Below are 23,582 nucleotides of genomic sequence, written 5' to 3' on the forward strand. Positions count from 1 at the left end.
GTATAATGTAAAATGGGCGGCAGGTAGCTTAGTGGTTAAGAGCGTTGTGCCAGTAACCGAAAGGTCGCTGGTTCTAATCCCCGAGCCGACTAGGTGAAAAATCTGTCGATGTGCCCTTGAGCAAGGCACTTAACCCTAATTGCTCCTGTAAGTCGCTCTGGATAAGAGCGTCTGCTAAATGACAAACAAACAAAACAAAAAACAAAAAATATATATATATATATGTTGAGTTAAGAAGGGGAGTGTGAATTAGATGCACAAAGCACGTCTCTCTCTAGAATGCGCTCTCTCCTGCCAATTTGTGCGCATTCACACACTGCTCAAAAAAATAAAGGGAACACTTAAACAACACAATGTAACTCCAAGTTAATCACACTTCTGTGAAATGAAACTGTCCACTTAGGAAGCAACACTGATTGACAATACATTTCACATGCTGTTGTGCAAATGGAATAGACAACAGGTGGAAATTATAGGCAATAAGCAAGACACCCCCAATAAAGGACTGGTTTTGCAGTTGGTGACCACAGACCACTTCTCAGTTCCTATGCTTCCTGGATGATGTTTTGGTCACTTTTGAATGCTGGCGGTGCTTTCACTCTAGTGGTAGCATGAGACGGAGTCTACAACCCACACAAGTGGCTCAGGTAGTGCAGCTCATCCAGGATGGCACATCAATGCGAGCTGTGGTAAGAAGGTTTGCTGTGTCTGTCAGCGTAGTGTCCAGAGCATAGAGGCGCTACCAGGAGACAGGCCAGTACATCAGGAGACATGGAGGGCAACAACCCAGCAGCAGGACTGATGCCTTTGTGCAAGGAGGAGCAGGAGGAGCACTGCCAGAGCCCTGCAAATGTCCTCCAGCAGGCCACAAATGTGCATGTGTCTGCTCAAATGGTCAGAAACAGACTCCATGAGGGTGGTATGAGGGCCCGACGTCCACAGGTGGGGGTTGTGCTTACAGCCCAACACCGTGCAGGACGTTTGGCATTTGCCAGAGAACACCAAGATTGGCAAATTCGCCAATGGCGCCCTGTGCTCTTCACAGATGAAAGCAGGTTCACACTGAGCACGTGACAGACGTGACAGAGTCTGGAGACGCCGTGGAGAACGTTCTGCTGCCTGCAACATCCTCCAGCATGACCGGTTTGGCGGTGGTTCAGTCATGGTGTGGGGTGGCATTTCTTTGGGGGGCCGCACAGCCCTCCATGTGCTCGCCAGAGGTAGCCTGACTGCCATTAGGTACCGAGATGAGATCCTCAGACCCCTTGTGAGACCATATGCTGGTGCGGTTGGCCCTGGGTTCCTCCTAATGCAAGACAATGCTAGACCTCATGTGGCTGGAGTGTGTCAGCAGTTCCTGCAAGAGGAAGGCATTGATGCTATGGACTGGCCCACCCGTTCCCCAGACCTGAATCCAATTGAGCACATCTGGGACATCATGTCTCGCTCCATCCACCAACGCCACGTTGCACCACAGACTGTCCAGGAGTTGGCGGATGCTTTAGTCCAGGTCTGGGAGGAGATCCCTCAGGAGACCATCCGCCACCTCATCAGGAGCATGCCCAGGCGTTGTAGGGAGGTCATACAGGCACGTGGAGGCCACACACACTACTGAGCCTCATTTTGACTTGTTTTAAGGACATTACATCAAAGTTGGATCAGCCTGTAGTGTGGTTTTCCACTTCAATTTTGAGGGTGACTCCAAATCCAGACCTCCATGGGTTGATACATTTGATTTCCATTGATAATTTTTGTGTGATTTTGTTGTCAGCACATTCAACTATGTAAAGAAAAAAGTATTTAATAAGATTATTTCATTCATTCAGATCTAGGATGTGTTATTTTAGTGTTCCCTTTATATTTTTTAGCAATGTAGTTTTTTTTTACTTCATTGTGTGAATTGTTTGCCATTTGATTGTTAATGTCTATCAATTCACTATTACATATACTGTATTTTGATTTGTTTAACACTTTTTTGTTTACAACATGATTCCATATGTGTTATTTCATAGTTTTGATGTCTTCACTATTATTCTACAATGTAGAAAATAGTAAAAATAAAGAAAAACCCTTGAATGAGTAGGTGCTCTAAAATTTTTGACCGGTAGTGTATCACAAGTAGTACATCTACCGTTAATTCCCATCATTTATAATCAATAATGTTTGTTTGGTTTCGGTAATTTCTGTTAAAGGTGCACTATGCAGAACTCGCTCTGCCATTTACTTGTTGCAAAAGATTCTAATAGTTCGCCTAATTTCAGTTTGTGACAAAACAAGCAAGTATATAGTAGAGAATCACTGTACCTTCTAAACCATTGTGAAATATATTTTCTATAACCAAAAATATTGTACTTTCAGTTGTTTGAAGCTGGTGTAGAAAAACGAAAGTAAAAGACGCAAAAACTAAACTTAAGAAGCATAGAAATAGCGCCGCTTCTTAGACTTGGTCTTAATGAAAATGACAGATCTATAACTCACATTTCTATGTGAATTTGGTTGGGTCACCCAAAAAGTTACATATTGCAGCTTTAATGCATTCAATATATTATTAGTACAGTCATTTACCATCCTCATTGTTGGAGTGGACACTTGTTTGCAGAGCTCACATCCTATGGTACACTTGTGAGAAGCAAGTGTTGGTTTATTTCATTCCATTTAGGAGTTTTGTCAATTTATTAATTGTATTTTGTTTGGAGTGCTCCTGCAATGTTGAGTAAGGATGCGCACCTGATTACGCATAGAAGTAGGCCTAGGCTACCTGGCCTGCGCACAAATGTATAAATGTGCCCATTTTGGGATGTCTGATAGTATTTCTGATTGTCTTAACTCACCACCACTAATGCGCTGTGGAGCTTCTCAAAGTATTTTCTTCTTCACTGCAAACAGTAAGTAAACAAACTCTGTTTTGACCTCCATTGAGAATGACAATAAATAGTTCCTCTATGTATTTGAAAAATCGTTCCAGCTATCTCCCTTTCAATAACCACAGAGACTCTGGAAAAATGTAATGCTCTGATCCAGTGGAAACATCATAAAATACCTGATTTACTTCTTATCCCTTGTGCAAATACAGCTGTGTCTGTCCGGAGCTCACTGGCATTCTGAGGGCCCAGAATAGTTGATACAATGTTGCAAGTTTTCAAGCATGAGCTGTGGGCCTGACCCAGTTGATAGTTGATACAATGTGTCAAGTTCGTTGCAGACAGGCGGAGTAGAGAGATAAATGTGATTGATGAACATGAACAAACCCAATTTGATTTATAGGATATTTATTTTTATCAGGATATTTTTGACCTGCAATGTTTTTATTTGTTGGCTTTATGTAGGCTATTTTCTACCTAGTTGGTAATAGAACAAAAATATGTTATTATAATTTAAATGAAACTGTTCCACGGAAATTTGCATATGAAAATCATAACTGGCACACAGATCGGTAGAAATGGTAAGATAAATTGTAACTTGGCACTTCACATGAAAAAGGTTGCCGACCCCTGGTGTAGCCTATTACCGGCAACTTCAGGAGCTTAATGGCAGAATCTGTGAAGGCCAGCAGGAGCGGGAGGAGGAGGGTCAGGAGCAGGTTTCTTTACTTCTGGTTATCTTGATCTCTGGCTCCCTCTTGAGTAATTTGTGTGTCTTAATTATTTCATCAAACTGTGTGCTTAAAGCATCAGACAAGCTCAGTGCATATAGTTGGTTTTTATTAAAACACAGGGTGTCTATATATGGAAAAATACACGTTTAAAAATGTTCTGGGACAACCCTAATAGTTTTTGTATCAGCCTACATAATCAAAGGCAATGTTGAGGAGTCTTCTGCATGTCAAACTATATCTGAACATTTATGAACATCATACTGTAGAATGGATACATGAATACCGTTGTCTCTTACCTAATGGTTGACTCTAATGGTATGGTTGTGTAACGCTGCGTGTAACGCTGAGTCCCATGCAGAACACTTAGGTTAGCTTTTATATGGCCATTACCAGGCAGTAAAAACATAGTAAACTCCATCCACCTGGATTGGTTTAGGCCCTGTGTTTGTTTATTATCATTTCAAACCCCTCAGAGAATGCTGCGTAGATGAGATCTTGTCTAACATAATCTGATTTAGAGAGAAAAGGGAGAGATGGAGAGATGAAGTTAACGTTCTTCCTAAAGGCATTTTGACCGACCACAGACCACAGACATACCATAGATTGCTGAGAAGCCTTTGAGGCTAGAGGTTTGTTTTGCTTCCAGCTATTCTCTAGATAAATCCTTTGTTTACTATAATCCCCTGTCTTCATGTCATTACTGAAATGGCACCAGTCATGTGAACCAACATAGTTTCACCTTCTGGTTGCAGACTCATCTGACTGTTGAACTTTATAGAACAAGCAACTGGCAAATTAGGAAAAGACAGATTTTTTGTTAGAATAGCTAATATATACAACGATTTCTATCATGATCAGGTCGCTCTTAATGCAATTTTGTGACTTGCTTTAAAAGGCACCCAATCCCTCTGCAAGTTGGTCCTCACACATAGTCATTTTCAAAAGTGTTCTGCCCAGGCTACATATATAGGCCTACCAAAGGGAGGTCAACCTCCAGTCTAGACATGCTAGACCATCCACAGCAGGAGACACCTCTGGCCCTGTAGCTCTCAATGGCAATCTCGAAGCTCTGGTGTTGATCAGAGGGTTGTCGACAGAGCCTGAGTGGTTTACAACCGGTGTGTCTGCCTGTGCTCTGAATGCCTGGTATTGTCAAACAAGAGGGAGAACGACCCATGCACACAAAAGAGCAGTAAAGCCTGAAGAAAAGGCCCCTTGGGTTTTATAGAGGCTTAGGCCTGAGGGGTTTGTGACAGAGCACTGACCAGCCCCTTAGTCACTTCCTGTGTTGGTGGATGGTCCACATAGTAAAGCGTGTGCGTGGGAGAGGACGAGAACAGGGACGGGGAGATGTTTAAACCACACTCCAAAGGAAGCGGGAACTTGGTTTTGTTTAGAGCAGACAGTGACCGAACCTGCTTGTTTGGAGAACAGTGGGGGTACTTTTCTCACCACCTCTCCTTTTCTTTTTATGTAAAAGGAGACTGAAGACCGAGACACTCTGAAGATTTTATTCGGATATCTCAGGTAATTCTGTTCGTATGCTCTTTTTGTCCTCACTCTTCTTCTCATCTCTGTTTTCCTCCTGTGCATTCTGCAACATGTTTTTACTTGTTTGTGATTGTATCCTAACTGTTATAGCTATTGCATTATTGGAATGCCTTCAACAAAAGAAAACATGCACAGAGACAGATTGAGAGAGAGCACATTTTTCCTGAGCCCTCTGAAGTATAGTATGACCTCCAGTGGGAGTTTTATTGAAGATGAGTCCTGTGAGTCATCGCAACAGGCTCAATGGGCCCTGCTGCGCTCCATCCACACACACACACACACACACACATACACACACACACAGTAACCTGAGCCCCTCTCTCTACTTCCTAATGGGGGCTTCTAATAGCCAGCACATTCCTGTGGGCAGCACTTCTTAGCGATGGTTTCTCTTTATGCATGATGGCTTCTCGTGCCAGGAGGATGATGAGGGATGCTCTCTTTCTGCCTGCCATGCGGGCCTGATGCAGCCAGCACCGCTGAACCACTCAGGGCTGTTTGCTCACCTGCCCACAGTGAGGTCAGCATGGCCAGCTGTTTCTGTGTGGCTGAGATTGTGGGAATAGCTCATAGAACACCCTGCTTTACACACAATACACTCCCCAACCTTGTATAGATTGTGTTCAAAATAAACAGAGGCAATAGAGATGCATGCCAAAAACAAAAGGCAGAACTTTCCATGATTCAGCAGCTTGTTACCCTACAGGGCATCCTTGCCCCACCAACATCCTACCCTACAACACCTCCAAATCCATGACTAAAGACTTTCTCCCTTTCTCCTTCCCCACAATCAGCTGCAGCTAAAAATAGGGACTCACATTGTATTCCATGTCCACTCAGGTACCCACAACCCCCAAGGCGTCACTGAGCATTGTCATACAACAAGCCATGCTGACACTAGTGACGGGTGTGTCCACTTACATACAGTCCCTCTCATGAGGCAACTCTCCCTCTTTCTACTGCTCTACCTTTAACAACATTGCCTACTGTGGAGTCCAATACCCGGCTGCCAAAAATAAAGCTATAAATCTGTCATTTGTATTGGCCCAGGGCTTTCCAAACTGGTAGAGTGTAACAGTATACAGACAATGGCTGAAGCATTTCAGTTTAAAGCTGCCAGAAGAAGATTTTTCTCACTCTTTCTCTCTCTGTTTTTCTTTTGGTGTCACCTTGATGTAGATGGTCTGAAGAGACATTCACCGCACCACAAACCTCTTGTTCGGTCTCTCTCCTTAACTGTTACAGCCACCATAAACAGTGATTACCCTATCAGTTAATCAAACTACAGGTAGCATCATGATTGATAAAAGAAACCAGCAGACAAATATGATCAGTAGATTAACTTCTAGTTTTATGAAAGTCTAATCAAAGCAGATACTTTCTTAGAAGACATACAGTATTATATTGAGTCTTCAGTCATATGTATTGTGAAAATATCTGCATATCTTATTAAAATCCAGTCTTACTGGTCTATTAAGTGTCTTAAAGGTTTAATCATTTCTGGGTAACAATTAAGTACCTTTTACTGTGTTTGTTTTCAATTCAAATAGTCAAAAATAAACAAAAAATAGCTTCTTAGTAAAGAGTAATTTCTCAAGCAAAAATGTTGCTAGGACTGTGTGGGAGTGGTTTAAGTGAGCTGTTATTGGCAAAGAGGTTTGGTACTGACTTTCTTATTGGTCTATTAACTAATTTACCTCACGGTGAGGTCACCATGCAAGGCCAAAACTATCTCCCACTGAAACAGGTTGAAATTTCTGGCGGTCTTTTCAAACAGTAAAAGGGCATTATAAATTTTACAATTTCACAGTATTATTCCAACCTCATAGTGTGGAGCTATATACTGAACAAAAATATAAACACAACATGTAAAGTTTTGGGCACATGTTTCATGAGCTGAAATTAAAGATCCCAAACATTTTCCATACGCACAAAAAGCTTATTTCTCTCAAATTTGGTGCACAAATGTGTTTACATCACAGTTAGTGAGAATTTGTCCTTTGCCAAGATAATCCATCCACCTGACAGGTGTGGCATATCAAGAAGCTGATTAAACAGCATGATCATTACACAGGTGCACCTTGTGCTGGGGACAATATAAGGCCACTCTAAAATGTTTTGTCACACAACACAATGCCACAGATGTCTCAAGTTTTGAGGGATTGTGCAATTGGCATGCTGACTGCAGGAATGTCCACCAGAGCTGTTGCCAGAGAATTGAATGTTCATTTCTCTACCATAAGCCGCCTCTAACATCGTTTTGGAGAATTTGGCAGTACGTCCAACCGGCCTCACAACCGCAGACCACGTGTAACCACGCCAGACCAGGACCTCCACATCCGGCTTCTTCATCTGCGGGATCGTCTGAGACCAGCCACCCGGACAGCTGATGAAACTGTGGGTTTGCACAACGGAATAATATTTGTGCACAAACTGTCAGAAACTGTCTCAGGGAAGCTCATCTGTGTGCTCGTCGTCCTCACCAGGGTCTTGACCTGACTGCAGTTCGACGTCGTAACCAACTTCAGTGGGCAAATGTTCACCTTCGATGGCCGCTGGCAAGCTGGAGAAGTGTGCTCTTTACAGATGAATGCTGGTTTCAACTGTACCAGGCAGATGGCAGACAGCGTGTATGGCGTTGTGTGGGCGAGCAGTTTGTTCATGTCAACGTTGTGAACAGAGTGCCCTATGGTGGGGTATGGTAAGGGCAGGCATAAGTTACAACAAACGTTTTTCCCCCTCATCAATCTACACACAATACCCCATAATGACAAAGCAAAAAATAAAAAACGGAAATATCACATTTACATAAGTATTCAGACCCTTTACTCAGTACTTTGTTGAAGCACCTTTGGCAGTGATTACAGCATTGAGTCTTCTTGGGTATGACGCTACAAGCGTGGCACACCTGTATTTGGGGAGTTTCTCCCATCGTCTCTGCAGATCCTCTCAAGCTCTGTCAGGTTGGATGGGGAGCGTTGCTGCACAGCTATTTTCAGGTCTCTCCAGAGATGTTAGATCGGGTTCAAGTCTGGGCTCTGGCTGGGCCACTCAAGGACATTGGACAACACCCTGTCGTTCTCCGCTAACATCAAGGCGGTGACCCGATCCTGCAGGTTCATGCTCTACAACATTCGGAGAGTACGACCCTGCCTTACACAGGAAGCGGCACAGGTCCTAATCCAGGCACTTGTCATCTCCCGTCTGGATTACTGCAACTCACTGTTGGCTGGCCTCCCTGCCTGTGCTATTAAACCCCTACAACTCATCCAGAATGCCGCAGCCCGTCTGGTGTTCAACCTTCCCAAGTTCTCTCACGTCACCCCCCTCCTCCGCACACTCCACTGGCTTCCAGTTGAAGCTCGCATCCGTTACAAGACCATGGTGCTTGCCTATGGAGCAGTGAGGGGAACGGCACCTCTGTACCTTCGGGCTCTGATCAGTCCCTACACCCAAACGAGAGCATTGCGTTCATCCACCTCTGGCCTGCTGGCTCCCCTTCCTCTGCGGAAGCATAGTTCCCGCTCAGCCCAGTCAAAACTGTTCGCTGCTCTGGCACCCCAATGGTGGAACAAGCTCCCTCACGACGCCAGGACAGCGGAGTCACTCACCACCTTCCGGAGACATTTGAAACCCCACCTCTTTAAGGAACACCTGGGATAGGATAAAGTAATCCTTCTACCCCCCCCCCCCCCCCCCCCCCCCCCCCCCCCCCCCAAAAAAAAAATTGTAAAGTGGTTATCCCACTGGCTATAGGGTGAATGCACCAATTTGTGAGTCGCTCTGGATAAGAGCGTCTGCTAAATGACGTAAATGTGCCCTTGAGCAAGGCACTTAACCCTAATTGCTCCTGTAAGTCGCTCTGGATAAGAGCGTCTGCTAAATGACTAAAATGTAAATGTAATTCAGAGACTTGTTCGAAAGCCACTCCTGCGTTGTCTTGGCTGTGTGCTAAGGGTCGTTGTCCTGTTGGAAGGTGAACATTCGCCCCACTTTGAGGTCCTGAGCACTCTGGAGCAGGTTTTCATCAAGGATCTCTCTGTACTTTGCTCCGTTCATCTTTGCTTCGATCCTAACTAGTCTCCCAGTCCCTGATGCTGAAAAACATCCCCACAGCATGATGCTGCCACCACCATGCTTCACCGTAGGGATGGTGTCAGGTTTCCTCCAGACGTGACGCTTGGCATTCAGGCCAAAGAGTTCAATCTTGGTTTCATCAGACCAGAGAATCTTGTTTCTCATGGTCTGAGAGTCCTTTAGGTGCCTTTTGGCAAACTCCAAGCGGGCTGTCATGTGCCTTTTACTGAGGAGTGGCTTCCGTCTGGCCACTCTACCATAAAGGCCTGATTGGTGGAGTGCTGCAGAGATGGTTGTCCTTCTGGAAGGTTCTCCCATCTCACAGAGGAACTCTAGAACTCTGTCAGAGTGACCATCGGGTACTTGGTCACCTCCCTGACAAAGGCCCTTCTCCCCCGATTGCTCAGTTCTAGAAAGAGTCTTGGTGGTTCCAAACTTCTTCCATTTAAGAATGATGGAGGCCACTGTGTTCTCTTCAATGCTGCATACATTTTTTGGTACCCTTCCACAGATCTGTGCCTCGACACAATCCTGTCTCGGAGCTCTATGGACAATTCCTTCGACCTAAAAACCTGTTTTCACTTTGTCAGTATGGGGTATTGTGTGTAGATTGCTGAGGATTTTTTTTTTTTTCATCCAGTTTAGAATAAGGCTGTAACGTAACAAAATGTGGAAAAAGTCAAGGGGTCTGAATACTTTCCGAAGGCACTGTATCTGTGACCAACAGATGCATATCTGTATTCCCAGTCGTGAAATCCATAGATTATGGCCTAATGAATTGATTTCAATTGACTGATTTCCTTATATGAACTGTAACTCAGTAAACTCTTTGAAATTGTTGCATGTTGCGTTTATATTTTTGTTCAGTGTATATAAAACACAGGAAAATCAAGTTTAACTGGGACTTTAACTGAAGTGAGAATGCTGTTCCCCTCAGGGCAAACCACACCATAAAGTTTAGGTGGCCAGTTTAGTTTGCATTCCCAGTTTCTCACAGAATGATACCACTCAAATATTTATGTTTGCCACTCAGTTAGTAAAGCTTTTGCCCACCCTCCATTGTCCCTTGTATCACTGTGGTCTGAACTCTACCGCTAAGACCGCACATGCAACTTTCAAATTTGACCAATCACTGCACTATTATTGCATAAAACAGTAAAATCATTGCAATATTACCGCATATAACTGTTCCATCACCGCACTCTAAAAAGAGGGCTCGCAAGTTTAACCAATCACTGCACTTTAACCGTGACAAGTTGGACAAAATCAGCCAACAGGTAAATGTTTTCTCTGTCGGTTTAGATTTTAAGAATCAGTGTTCCTGCCTTGTGGTATACAGTATACTGCCAGATCTAACTCCAGTATCCCCTCTCGTGCAACCTCTCATTTAAGGCCTCTGCTTGATGTCAAACTGTGGAGGCCACCATGAATGAAAAGTAAACCAAGCACTATGTTTGTTTGAAACCTGCAGGCATAACCTGGAGGTAATGGTATTTATGGGGTGGCAGGTATGGTTATTTACATTGAAGTGTCTTTTTAGTCTGTAAGAACCAATAAAACAGAGAAATGCAGGAGGTAGTCTACCACCTTAACAGTTTCACACAATAAATAGAAGAATCCTTTGTGGTAGGATCATATGTTTACTACTGGAACATTTTAACAAGTTAGTCAGGTATCAAAGAGACCTCAACTCTCTTTCAATTTTTTTCTTAAAAATTTAAAACTTTTATAGGGGATGAAATACCATGAGTTGAGGTTTTTGTCTTGTTGTTAGGGACATTTCTCGTCATTTAGAGTAATGCCTCAGCGTAGTTGGTTTGTATAAAGGTCTTCTTCTGAAGATGCTGCAAACGTCCCTGACGTGAGGCATTTTAACACTGCTGTGTGTTGCGATATCTCCCCTGAGTTTAGTGTGTCAGCCTTGAGGGAGCAGTTTGGCAAAAGTAGGAGTTGTTAGTTGGTGAAGGATTTGAGCATTTCCTCATCAGATTACAGTTACAGTACACTCTCCCCTCCCTTGGCCCTGCGCTATCAACCACTTAAAATGACGTATAGGAGCCGTCGCAGTTGGGATATATTGTCTATGATTTGTATGACTTTAATTGAATGGTCATGTCTCATAGAAAGGGTCTGGACCACCCTGTTTCTCTGTTAAAACAACCATAAGTGGACACGGTAGAGAAGCTATGGTAGCCATAAGGTCAAAAAATATATGCATATGTCCTAGGTCAACACTCAACATGCTGCATACATTTAGTGTGACTGCAGCCCTTCACTGTGGAATTCACTCGAAAGCCATCTGCCTTAAATACGAAATGAGCTTCTCATAGTATATAACCCACATGGAGCCCCATGGCGCTTTGCACGCACAGGGGCAATTTGCAAGGAAGCAAAGCCCAGGACTTAAATGTTTTATTTATTTTTATGCTGCTGTGCAGTGTTCTTCTCCCTACATGTTGTGGATGTGTACTGTGTTGTTATCAGAGCCAGGTGCCTGGTTAGTTAGCTGAACGGAGCAGCCTGGTTAGTTAGCTGAACGGAGCTGCCTGGTTAGTTAGCTGAACGGAGCAGCCTGGTTAGTTAGCTGAACGGAGCTGCCTGGTTAGTTAGCTGAACGGAGCAGCCTGGTTAGTTAGCTGAATGGAGCACCAGTCAGCTGCACTGCTTCTGGAATGGAATGTGTTTTCCAGACATAGCTGAGCTTCACCGGAACTCCGGAACTCAGAACTCTGGAAGTAGTTAAAACGTCCTCTTAAAAATGTCTGCACTCCTGCAGAGACTGCGCTTGGAAGTGATTGTGTCCCTTCCCGACTCCTCCTTTCCTTCCTCGTCATGGGAACTACTCTGATCCCAGGGACCTTTAGGGGAAAAACCTGCTGATTTCCTAAAGGAAGATAGGAAGACCAAATTAGGGTTCAAGGAAGGTGAGGTTGTTTTGTAGTTTGTACTAAAACCAGAGAGAGCCTAGTCATTTCGAAAGAGCACAAACTCGGTCTTATCATATTGTGTTTCAACTCAGTGTTTGATTAGGGAGTGTGCAGCAGGCGAATATACAAATGCTTGGAGACGGAGCCTCAATACTGAACTGATAAGTTGGTTGTTTCCCCCAGAGACCTAGCTGTTCATGTGACTTAAATCAATACTAGAGTGTGACTCAGTAACAGGTACATCTATGTACTAATAAACTCAGCAAACTCAGGACCCTGTCTTTCAAAGATAATTCGTAAAAATCAAAATAACTTCACAGATCTTCATTGTAAAGGGTTTAAACACTGTTTCCCATGCTTGTTCAATTAACCATAAACAATTAATGAACATGCACCTGTGGAACGGTCATTAAGACACTAACAGTTTACAGACAGTAGGCAATTAAGGTCACAGTTATGAAAACTTAGGACACTAAAGAGGCCTTTCTACTGACTCTGAAAAACACCAAAAGAAAGATGCCCAGGGTCCCTGCTCATTTGCGTGAACGTGCCTTAGGCATGCTGCAAGGAGGCATGAGGACTGCAGATGTGGCCAGGGCAATAAATTGCAATGTCCATACTGTGAGACACCTAAGACAGCGATACAGGGAGACAGGAAGGACAGCTGATCGTCCTCGCAGTGGCAGACCACGTGTAACAACACCTGCACAGGATCGGTACATCCGAACATCACACCTGCGGGACAGGTACAGGATGGCAACAACAACTGCCCGAGTTACACCAGGAACGCACAATCCCTCCATCAGTGATCAGACTGTCCGCAATAGGCTGAGAGAGGCTGGACTGAGGGCTTGTAGGCCTGTTGTAAGGCAGGTCCTCACCAGACATCACCGGCAACAACGTCACCTATGGGCACAAACCCACCGTCGCTGGACCAGACAGGACTGGCAAAAAGTGCTCTTCACTGACGAGTTGCGGTTTTGTCTCACCAGGGGTGATTGTCGGATTCACGTTTATCGTCGAAGGAATGAGCGTTACACCGAGGCCTGTACTCTGGAGCGGGATCAATTTGGAGGTGGAGGGTCCGTCATGGTCTGGGGCGGTGTGTCACAGCATCATCGGACTGAGCTTGTTGTCATTACAGGCAATCTCAACGCTGTGCGTTACAGGGAAGACATCCTCCTCCCTCATGTGGTACCCTTCCTGCAGGCTCATCCTGACATGACCCTCCAGCATGACAATGCCGCCAGCCATACTGTTCGTTCTGTGCGTGATTTCCTGCAAGACAGGATGTTCAGTGTTCTGCCATGGCCAGCGAAGAGCCCTAATCTCAATCCCATTGAGCACGTCTGGGACCTGTTGGATCGGAGGTTGAGGGCTAGGGCCATTCCTCCCAGAAATGTCCGGGAACTTGCAGGCGCCTTGGTGGAAGAGTGAGGTAACATCTCACAGCAAGAACTGGCAAATCTGGTGCAGTCCATGAGGAGGAGATGCAATGCAGAACTTAATGCAGCTGGTGGCCACACCAGATACTGACCATTACTTTTGATTTTGACCCCCCCTTTGTTCAGGGACACATTATTCAATTTCTGTTAGTCACATGTCTGTGGAACTTGTTCAGTTTATGTCTCAGTTGTTGAGTCTTGTTATGTTCATACAAATATTTACACATGTTAAGTTTGCTGAAAATAAACGCAGTAGACAGTGAGAGGACGTTTCTTTTTTTGCTGAGTTTATGTTCACTGACTAACCTGTAACCTGTTCCAAGGCTACCAACTGGCTTTGCTTTGTTAAGGAGGAAATGACTTGTGTCATAATATGATATGCCAGTAATCTCTCTCTCCCAGGCACATGTTTAATCTAGGCTGCCTTTAGCTGCTTAATGGACAAACCCACTAGATAAGGGGTATTTTGGAGTTCTCCCCTCCCCCAAATGGTGTTTGTGTTTGTTTGGTGTGAATGCTAATGAGGTGGGTTTAGAGAGGAGACTGGCTGACACTCTCCTGACAGATTGTGACTGTTTCCATCACTACCCCCACATGTCATCCAATCACGTTGCTGCAGTGTCAGGAAGTTAGGGGTCGCTGAACCTTCATGAACTCTGGGTTAAGGCGGCAGTGGCAGGGCAGGAAATTACTGCTAGTGACTTCTAGTAAACCAGGGATCCATCTAGTCAGTCACCCTGACCTGGGCTTCCGAGTGGCGCAGTGGTCTAAGGCACTGCATCTCAGTGCTTGAGGCGTCACTACAGACCTCCTGGTTCGATTCCAGGCTGTGTGATTGGGAGTCCCATAGGGCGGCGCACAATTGGCCCAGCATCGTCCGGGTTTGGCTGGTGTAGGCCCTCATTGTAAGTAAGAATTTGTTCTAAACTGACTTGCCTAGTTAAATAAAGGTTAAAAAAATAAATAAAGGATCTGTTACTTATCTCTGTTGAAACATACATGTGGATTAGATTTCACTTCATTTGAACTTTAGGATGTAAGCCTTACTGTTCACATTTGACTTACAATGCCATTTTGGTAGGAAAACCCACATTCACAGATGCTATTATTACCACGTGGTATAGTGAACTGTTTGTTTTCAACAAGGTTACACATTACATTTCTTATCTTATCAGTCAGCGTGCTTGGTTAGGCAATAGCCCTCTAAGGAAATGTGATTAAATGTAGATAATTCTTCTTGTTTATGGGAAAGCTACTTACCTAGCTAATCGTTTAAAAAAATGTGGCTAAAAACATAAAACATCTTAAATATCAGTGTAGTTTGAATCTGTCTCTATGCTAATCTGAAAGAAACTTCCAGTGTGTTGTAAAATGGTAATTGTGGTTGGCCAGGATGGGGAAATGGGTCTGATCTGAAACCTCTGTGAATATTGCCTCGAGGAAAATGAGCTTTTTGTTTTATTCAGGTTTTTTTGGTATCGTTACTTGACAAATAGTACAAGATGGCTGTCAGCATTTTCTACTGCTGATAGTCCACCCGCTTGTGATACCCGCTTGTGATTTTGAAATGCCAAAATGTGTGTGTGCTCAACTCTGACTCAGCATTGCTCCTGTGAGAGAGAATTCCTGGGACTGGGACTGAGGACAGTTGGAGATGAGAGAGAGCCTAAAGATAGTGACTCGCAAGGCACAACAAGTACATGCACATTCTAGCAAATACCTCAGCCACATGGTCACTTGACCTGTAAACCTCTTGCATGCCGTGAAGTCCAACTGCTCCAAATTTCACAGAGGCATAAAAAGGGTATTTGCTCAAAAGCTCTGCCCTTACAAAGACCTGTGGAGTGTGACTCCTGAGAGATTGATGGTTCTGTTTTTCTGGGTTTGTTCAGAGATGGTTGGTTTTGTAAAGTGAGATAAGAGGGGTGTTTGTGTTCAGGTATTGATTTAGTTGTATGTCAATGCCAGAGTGTGATTTATGTCCCCACAGAGGCAGATAATCTCAGGTTAACACAGGTTACTGTTGATTTAGTGCTGACATAGTAACAAACTGCAGTTTGCAAATGATTTTGACCTTAAGATGATTTCAGATTTAAAAACATCTCCACACCATCAATCAACAACACAATATTAATTATGTCACTTGGAAGGGATTGTAATGTTCATTAACTGTTTATCTGTCTGTGCAACACAAAATCCAGTGACATTGTAGAATATTTTTATTCCGCCTGGTTATTTATTAAACCTATTAGATATTTGAATCATGTGCCTTGGGGGTTCTGTCTGCACCCAACTGCCTGCAGACACGTCTGGCCCCCAAATACTTGCCTTCTTGATCCAAGAGGACAAATTGGAGGCATTTGAACTTAATGCTATCAGAATCACAAATATCTGCTGCTAGACTTTCTCTCTGGGGCATTTAACATGCAACAATTTCAACGATTTTACTGAGTTACAGTTCATATAAGGAAATCAGTCAATTGAAATCAATTCATAAGGCCCTAATCTATGGATTTCACGACTGGGAAAGGGCGCAGCCGTGGGTGGGCTGGTGGGTGGGGGGCCCACCCACTTGGGAGCCAGGCCCACCCACTTGGGAGCCAGGCCCACCCACAGGGGAGGTCTTCACGACTGTGCGAGTGTGTGTGGACCATTTTAAGTCCTCAGTGGTTTGATTCCGAGGAACTTGAAGCTCTTGACCCGCTCCACTGCAACCCCATCCACGTTGATGTTGATGGGGGAATGCTCGCCCCGCCCCCCCCCCCCCACTCCCTTTTCCCGGGATAAATAACTGAGAGAAACCAGTAAATTATAATATGTTATTTCTATGAACAGCATGAGGTGAAATGGAACCGTTAAATTATATGCAATGTCTAAATCTGCCATCTCTACGGGCCACGCCTATTCTCTGCTATCTGCATGATCAATCATCAACGTTCAGGGTGGGGACAGACAGCGCATCTCAATATGGAGCGCAGTTAACAGTGCATGTATCATCTCACCATGGTAACTTTTTTTCTTGTGAAAGGTAGAAAAATCTGCTTCAGCATATCCTTTGCTACAGTAATATAAGAACTGAATGTATGTCTAATTTACACATCTCCATTTGGCTTTCAAGAGTCACCTTATTTTTTCATTGTAAAGATGCATTTTTTAAATTGCAGCTGCAGAGTTTTTAAACAGACTATTACTTGATTATCGTTGCTTTAAATCAGTGTGCATGCGAGCACTCTCTGTCTCTCTCTCCCCATCAATTCCATTCAAATTGCATCCAAAATAGATGGGCCTAATCCTGTTTAAGATTGATACATATAGATATCCTAGCCTACCTCTTTCAGGTAATACATCCAATGCGGTATTAGCCTTATATTTAGCTAATGAATGATGGGTTATGCATAAGGTTCTAACTTATAGCCTCTTGTGCAATATGCACCTGCGCTCCGCTGGCCTGTCTCTTTAAAAAACACCCCATAGCTCTTCCTGTCCTAGGAAAAGCTAGACTAAAATAGTTTTTTATACTAATAAACTATTCGAAGAGGGATGCAAGCGCTTGTTTGTTGAATGTTAAGTACAGCAGCCAGTAGAACTCACGGGGAGTTTGAAATAAGCGAGAACGAGCGATGGCGGTAGGCTACAGCAGTTATTTATTCAGACCCATAACCAGTCAATCTTCTTGAAGAGAAGTGATAGCCGTCTGCATCTTATTCTAGTCCTATATTATTCAAGCATGTCATTACAATGATGAAGATAAGGACAACGAAACATATTTAATTTCATTGTTGAAAGCGAGGAAGGAATGAAGCAACAATGAGAGAAAGAGGAGGTAGGCTAATTCGCACGTCGCACAACATTAGGGGAAATATTATGAAAGGTAGCCTATATATGTTATAAAAATGGAAAATAGGCCCTATTATATTTCAAAATTAAAATCTAATTCGCTAGCCTATAATTGTAACTTTGTAGACTGCATGTCCTACATTTTACATTTTAGTTATTTAGCAGACGCTCTTATCCAGAGCGACTTACAGTTAGTGAGTGCATACATTTTCATACTGGCCCCCCGTGGGAAACGAACCCACAACCCTGGCGTTGCAAGCGCCATGCTCTACCAACTGAGCTACAGGGGACATACTGCACCATTATCCCATGTTCTCTCCCAGTTTCATGGTTTGAACAAGATCCGTAATTCCAGTCCATATATTATAGTATAATACAATACAGTACAGTAATACAGTCCACACTCAAAAAGATAAGGCTACTGGAGATTGTTTCATTTATTTACCCAAGAGAGCATAGCTACATCTATGGGCTTTTATGTTTTTCTGTCCTGTGCAATGTGAGATAGCCTATGATACATTGGTTATGTATTGAATAAAGGCACAATCATTTGGGCTTGGGATCATAAAATGTCTTTAATGTAGGGCTCATAAAATGTATTTAATGTATGGCACATCAGGCTCAGCTAGCATCAGGCTTGTATGAAAAAGTATGAAAAATGTATGCACTCACTAACTGTAAGTCGCTCTGGATAAGAGCATCTGCTAAATGACTAAAATTATGTAAAATGCTTGAATATTCATGCCAATCAAAGCTCTAATCAAATCCAAACATATTTATATGCCTTAGAATGACACTTCTGGTTTTGGAGGGAAATACCGGGTTACCCGAGAGAAAAGTGATTTATTCGCAGGGTGGAACATTTGTAAAATACCAGGAAAATATTCAACCCTAGCACACACCCCTGTGGGGCCCACGTGTTGAGGGTCAGCGTGGCAGAGGTGATGTTGCCTACCCTCGCCACCTGGGGTCGGCCCGTCAGGAAGTCCAGGATCAAGTTGCAGAAGGAGGTGTTCACTCCCAGGTTTCTAAGCTTGGTGATGAGCTTGGAGGGGACAATGGTGTTGAACGCTGAGCTGTAGTCAATGAACAGCATTCTCACATAGGTATTCCTCTTATCTAGGTGGGTGAGGCCAGTATGGAGTGCAATTAAGATTGTGTCGTCTGTGGATCTGTTGAGGTGGTATGCAAATTAAAGTGGGTCTAGGGTGTCTGGGATGATAGAGTTAATGTGTGCCATAACCAGCAACTCAAAGCACTTCATGATTACAAATGTGAGTGCTACAGGGCGGTAGTCATTGTGGCATGAAGCCTTAGAGTTCTTGGGAACAGGAATGATGGTGGTCAACACCCACAAGGGTTGTTGAAAATTACAGTGAATATGCCTACCAGCTGTATGCCTGCCAGCTGAATATGCCTGCCATGCGCTTAGAACGCGCCCTGGAATACCGTCGGGGCTCCGCTGCCTTGCAGGTGTTGACCTGATTTAAAGACCTTACTCACGTTGGCCTCGGAGAGCGAGATCACCCAGTCATCTGGGTTGGTGACGGCCCTGACATCCAGCACGATTATGTTATTGTCAAAACGTGCATAAAATGCATTGAGTTTGTCTGGTAGAGAGGCATTGTTGGGCAGATCACGGCTGGGTCTTATAATAATATGCCATTTAGCAGACGCTTTTATCCAAAGCAACTTACAGTCATGTGCATACATTTTTACATATGGGTGGTCCCGGGGATCGAACCCACTACCCTGGCGTTACAAGCGCCATGCTCTACCAATTGAGCTACAGAGGTCTTCCTTTGTAATCCGTAATGGACTGTAGCCCCTGCCACATGCGGTGGGCGTCTGTGCCTATATTGTCCTTTTGCTCGTTTGATGACTCTGCGGAGGTCATAGCGGGACTTCTTGTACCTGTTATTGTACTTGTAGCCTCAGGGTGGTCTGCGATAGCCCTGTGTGTGGTAGCCCTGTCCTTTAGTTTATTGCCAACCTTGGTGTTAATCCAGGGCTTTTGATTGAGAAAGCAGCGAACCTTAACATTGAACCTTAACACCGCCAATGCTTTTCCTAATGAAGCCTGTGACGGAGGTGGTTAGCTCGTCGATGTTATCGGCAGAGTCTCAAAACATATTCCAATCAGCGCTAGCAAAGCAGTCCTGTAGCATAATATCTTATTCTGGTGACCATTTCTCAACAGAGCGAGTCACGGGTACTTCCTGTTTGAGCTTCTGCTTGTAAACAGGAAGCAGGAGTACGGAGTCATGATCTGATTTGCCGAATGGCGGATGAAGGAGGGCTTTGTATGTTTACTTGTGGGTAGAATAACAGTGGTCTTTATCGCCCCTAGTGGCGAAGGAGACGTGTTGATGGAAGTTGGGCATCGTGTCTAAATGACGCAGAATTAAAATCGCCGGCAACCAGAAAAGCAGCCTCCAGTTTTGCTGCTTTTTTATAGCCTTGTGCAGTTCATTAATTGCCAGCTTGTTCTTTTTCTTGTCTTGAGGTGGAATGTATACAATAGTCACGATAACAGATGAAAACTCCCTTGGGAGGTAGAAGGGTCGGCATTTGACCATCAGGTATTCCAAGACAGGTGAACAATGGGTCAACACTTCTAAACGAGCTCGAATCAGCAAATCGGTTGTTGTTGATGAAGAGGCAAACCCCTCTCTCTCGATTTCCCTGACTCCACTGTCCTGTCCACACGGTGAATGGAGAATCCATCTAGTTGGATACCCATGGGGGTATCTTGTCCGAGAGCTATGTTTCAGAAAAGCAGATCGGAGGTCATCCATCTTAATATTAAGTAGCAGTACATTGGCCAGTAGAATGGAGGGAAGAACCCAGGGCAGATGAGTCAGTCGAAGTTGAAGCTGGAATTGAAGTAAGTAACTGCCGATCTGATGTTAAAAAGTTATTGTCGATTGTAAAAAATTATAAGAGATACATTTCGTAAAAATAAATGACAAAAGAATCACAAAATAGCAAAGTTGGGTCGGAGCTTGCAAAACAGTGGACATCCAGTACGGCGCCATCTTGTATAGTACGGCTACATTTTACATTTTAGTCATTTAGCAGACGCTCTTATCCAGAGCGACTTACAGTTAGTGAGTGGATACATTTTTTTTTTTTTTTTTTCATACATTCATGATGCTAGTTGACAAATGTGATAGTAATAATAATATGTGATATAAACAACAATTAACAATAATGTTTGGCTTATCAAAAGCTCCCCAAAGACCAGCCATCGATCGCTCTTGCCTCTTCTCATAAGTGGCTACTATCCATTGCCTGCTCAAATAGCAGCTTTAGACAGGGAAGGATCAGTCTCTTTAGCCCCTCTATGGACTCCTCTGGACCCCAGTGAGACAGTTTGCTCTCTCAGCCGTGACTCTCTGATTACCCACCCCACCTGGCCAAGGGTCAGAAGTCAAGGTTCAGAGACCTGATAGAGACCAGAACCATTCAGCAGCTCTCTGAGGTCCTCACCCTCAGCTCAGAGACTTGCCCCCTCAGGATCAGGTAAATGTGGTCAGGGCAGGGCATGGAGCTATTCAATATCATGATAACCAACCTCTCAATGTCCCAGAGAGGGTCAACCTGTTACTTCTTTTCGTTCTCAATATCCACTATTTTGTTTATTCTTCTGTTCCCCCTTTTCCTCATCTTCTCCTTTCCCATTCACCTGGTTCTATGTTACATGAGCTTGCAAAGGCTAATATGATACTTGATTATATGTCCATTCCTGATCCCTTCTGTTGCTGTGTTTTAGGTTGCTGATAGAGAGACTGTGATGATGTCATTCTCCATGGCCCTGCACCTCACCGCTGCTCTCCAACTCCTGGCGCTGATGGCCATATGTGACGAGGTTACAGCTGATCGCATCAACTTCTACAATGTCAAACCACCTGTGGAAGGTACGTTCTGCTTACTCGTTGAAATTTTTACGTCTTCAACAAAGTCATCAACTTTTTATACTTGAAGTATCCATCAAAAGAAAAGTTTGAACAGGAGCAATGTGAGTAAAAACATACATTGACACACAGTGTGTGAATGTCTTTACAGCCACTCCATTCCCTAAGAGCTTCAAGTGCTTCACCTGCGAGCAAGCTGCAGACAACTACAACTGTAACAGCTGGGCTGAGGACAAGTGGTGTCCACAGAGTGAGTAGAACCCTTTGTTGTTTCACACAGATACTGTCAGATATTAGAATTTTTGTAAGTGTTTCTCATTGGCATTACTGATAGGACTAACCAGTACTTAATAATCATTGTTATTATTGCTGTTACACTGTTACAATACCTTATGATTATGCTGTTATAGCCAGTGCTTGACTTAGGATGAAAGAGGTGCAGTAGCAGTCTTTGTTCAAGTCGGTCCATTAGACGACGTTCACAGACATTCCCAAATGACATTATACTATAGAGACCTCTGATTATTCACTGTTAAGGGTTCATACACCTTTTGACAGATGGAATTTCATGAATTCCATGACTTCTCCGTGACTTTTAACCAAATTTCCATGACCAATAATTGGTAGCGTCTCTATGTAGCAGGGTTTCTGTTAGCCGGTAATAGCCGGCTTTTGGCCATTAAAAAAATAGAAAAGCCTATAAATAAAATTGCCTCTAGCCAATTGTCCGGGGGAAGAACGTTTTTTAAATTGCCGCGCCTATATTTGTTATGAATATTATTTATCACACGCACAGCATACAGATACAGAGCCTTTTGGCGGGAAATCTGTCAGACAGAACTTTTATAAGCCTAATCATTGCGCAACAATTCTAAATGCAATCCTGTGTTAAAAGTAGTTTTTGGGCCACGATTAAAAATAGCTACTTTTTTTTTTCTCAACTGGTAATTCAAGCACGCTTCACATTCGCCATTGAAATGCATAGGCAACGGAAGGCAGGCTTCATCAGGCGTCACACCACTTTGCAATGAGCTGGAGGCAGTATTCATTTTGAAAACATATAGCTACCTAATTGTTTGAAACCTACATACATTTTACCTTGCTTCCAAGTAGCCTAGCCAAAATCCTACCATATACATAGAGGCAAATATTTTACATAGACTTCCATATGCCATGAAACCAGTAGCCTATTTCTCTCATGTTCTATTGGTTTTCAACTTTCTTTCATTGTCCGTTAGCCAAATGCACATTCACGCATATTCTACTGCCTTGTGCGCATTGCTGGGCTAATAATGTTAAGAAATAATAGTTTATCAACATATTAAGCTAAATGTTCTGATCTGCATCAGATTCATTTATTTATGCAGCCTAGGCCTACTGGTTGGATGAATATAGGATCTATCATCCCACAAGTGTCCCAGAGTCTGTTTGGGCTATTTATTATAGTAGATTGACAGCCTATTCCTGTCTATACAGAAATAAATAAAATAATTCTAAATAGGCTACTAAAGCATGATTTGGCCACAGAGGATCATTAGCTTCCCCTAGACTTAAAAAAAAGTTGCTGATTGTTTTAAATCGCATTGCCTGCAGTCGGAAGGAAAGGCAGCATGTACAATTTGGGCAGCGCACACTGCAAATACCAAATAGATGATTATTGAGTTGAGACTGTCAGTAAAAAGTAGAGAGGGCCCAGCCAGGTATACTGCAATATTTCAAAATTATATCGCGGGAAAACATAGTTTGGAAAGCAAATGGCTATTGCTGTAAAGAGAATACAATGAAAATACTCCAATCTGTCTTTTAGGTATACAAATTCTCAACTTAATTGTGCGAACAACAGTAGGCCTATAGCATATCTTATTGGCACCAGTGAAGCATCGGCCATATCCCTGGTGAGGGCACACTGCGCACATTCACTCTTTATCATTGTTGGGTCAGTGTCACTTAAAAGTTTGTTTTTGGACAATAATTTCCTCCTACAGTTTAGATGGACGTCATATTCTATTTGTGTCTCCCCTTCTTGTAGGCCTGTTATATGGACAACATTGTTTTTATTGATTGTTTGTCAGTGTCAGCAGAGTAGGCTACCCTGTAATTTGTCATATGAAAAAAGATTCTGCTAATGTCTCCAGTCATATAAAGTGTAGTAGAATTGCATGAAATGTGTTTTTCCTGTGCAAAGAAAGAAGAAACCTGATATAGCCTATATCCCAGGCCTCTACACTATACA

The 23,582-nt window shown here is 43.4% G+C and overlaps 1 protein-coding gene across 1 annotated transcript in view; it reads left to right on the forward strand.

Moving 5' to 3' along the window:
* LOC311143619 (ly6/PLAUR domain-containing protein 6B-like) overlaps positions 1 to 23,582 on the forward strand; it is a 41,829-nt gene that overhangs the window by 11,395 nt on the left and 6,852 nt on the right. The window contains exons 2-3 of the mRNA XM_084179474.1: positions 21,208 to 21,352; positions 21,501 to 21,599. Coding sequence (XP_084035600.1) covers positions 21,229 to 21,352; positions 21,501 to 21,599 — 223 coding nt within the window. The 5' untranslated portion in view covers positions 21,208 to 21,228. The remainder of the gene's footprint in view (positions 1 to 21,207; positions 21,353 to 21,500; positions 21,600 to 23,582) is intronic.

This window comes from Coregonus lavaretus (genome assembly GCF_964263955.1).
Source record: "Coregonus lavaretus genome assembly, chromosome: 16".
NCBI lineage: Eukaryota > Metazoa > Chordata > Actinopteri > Salmoniformes > Salmonidae > Coregonus > Coregonus lavaretus.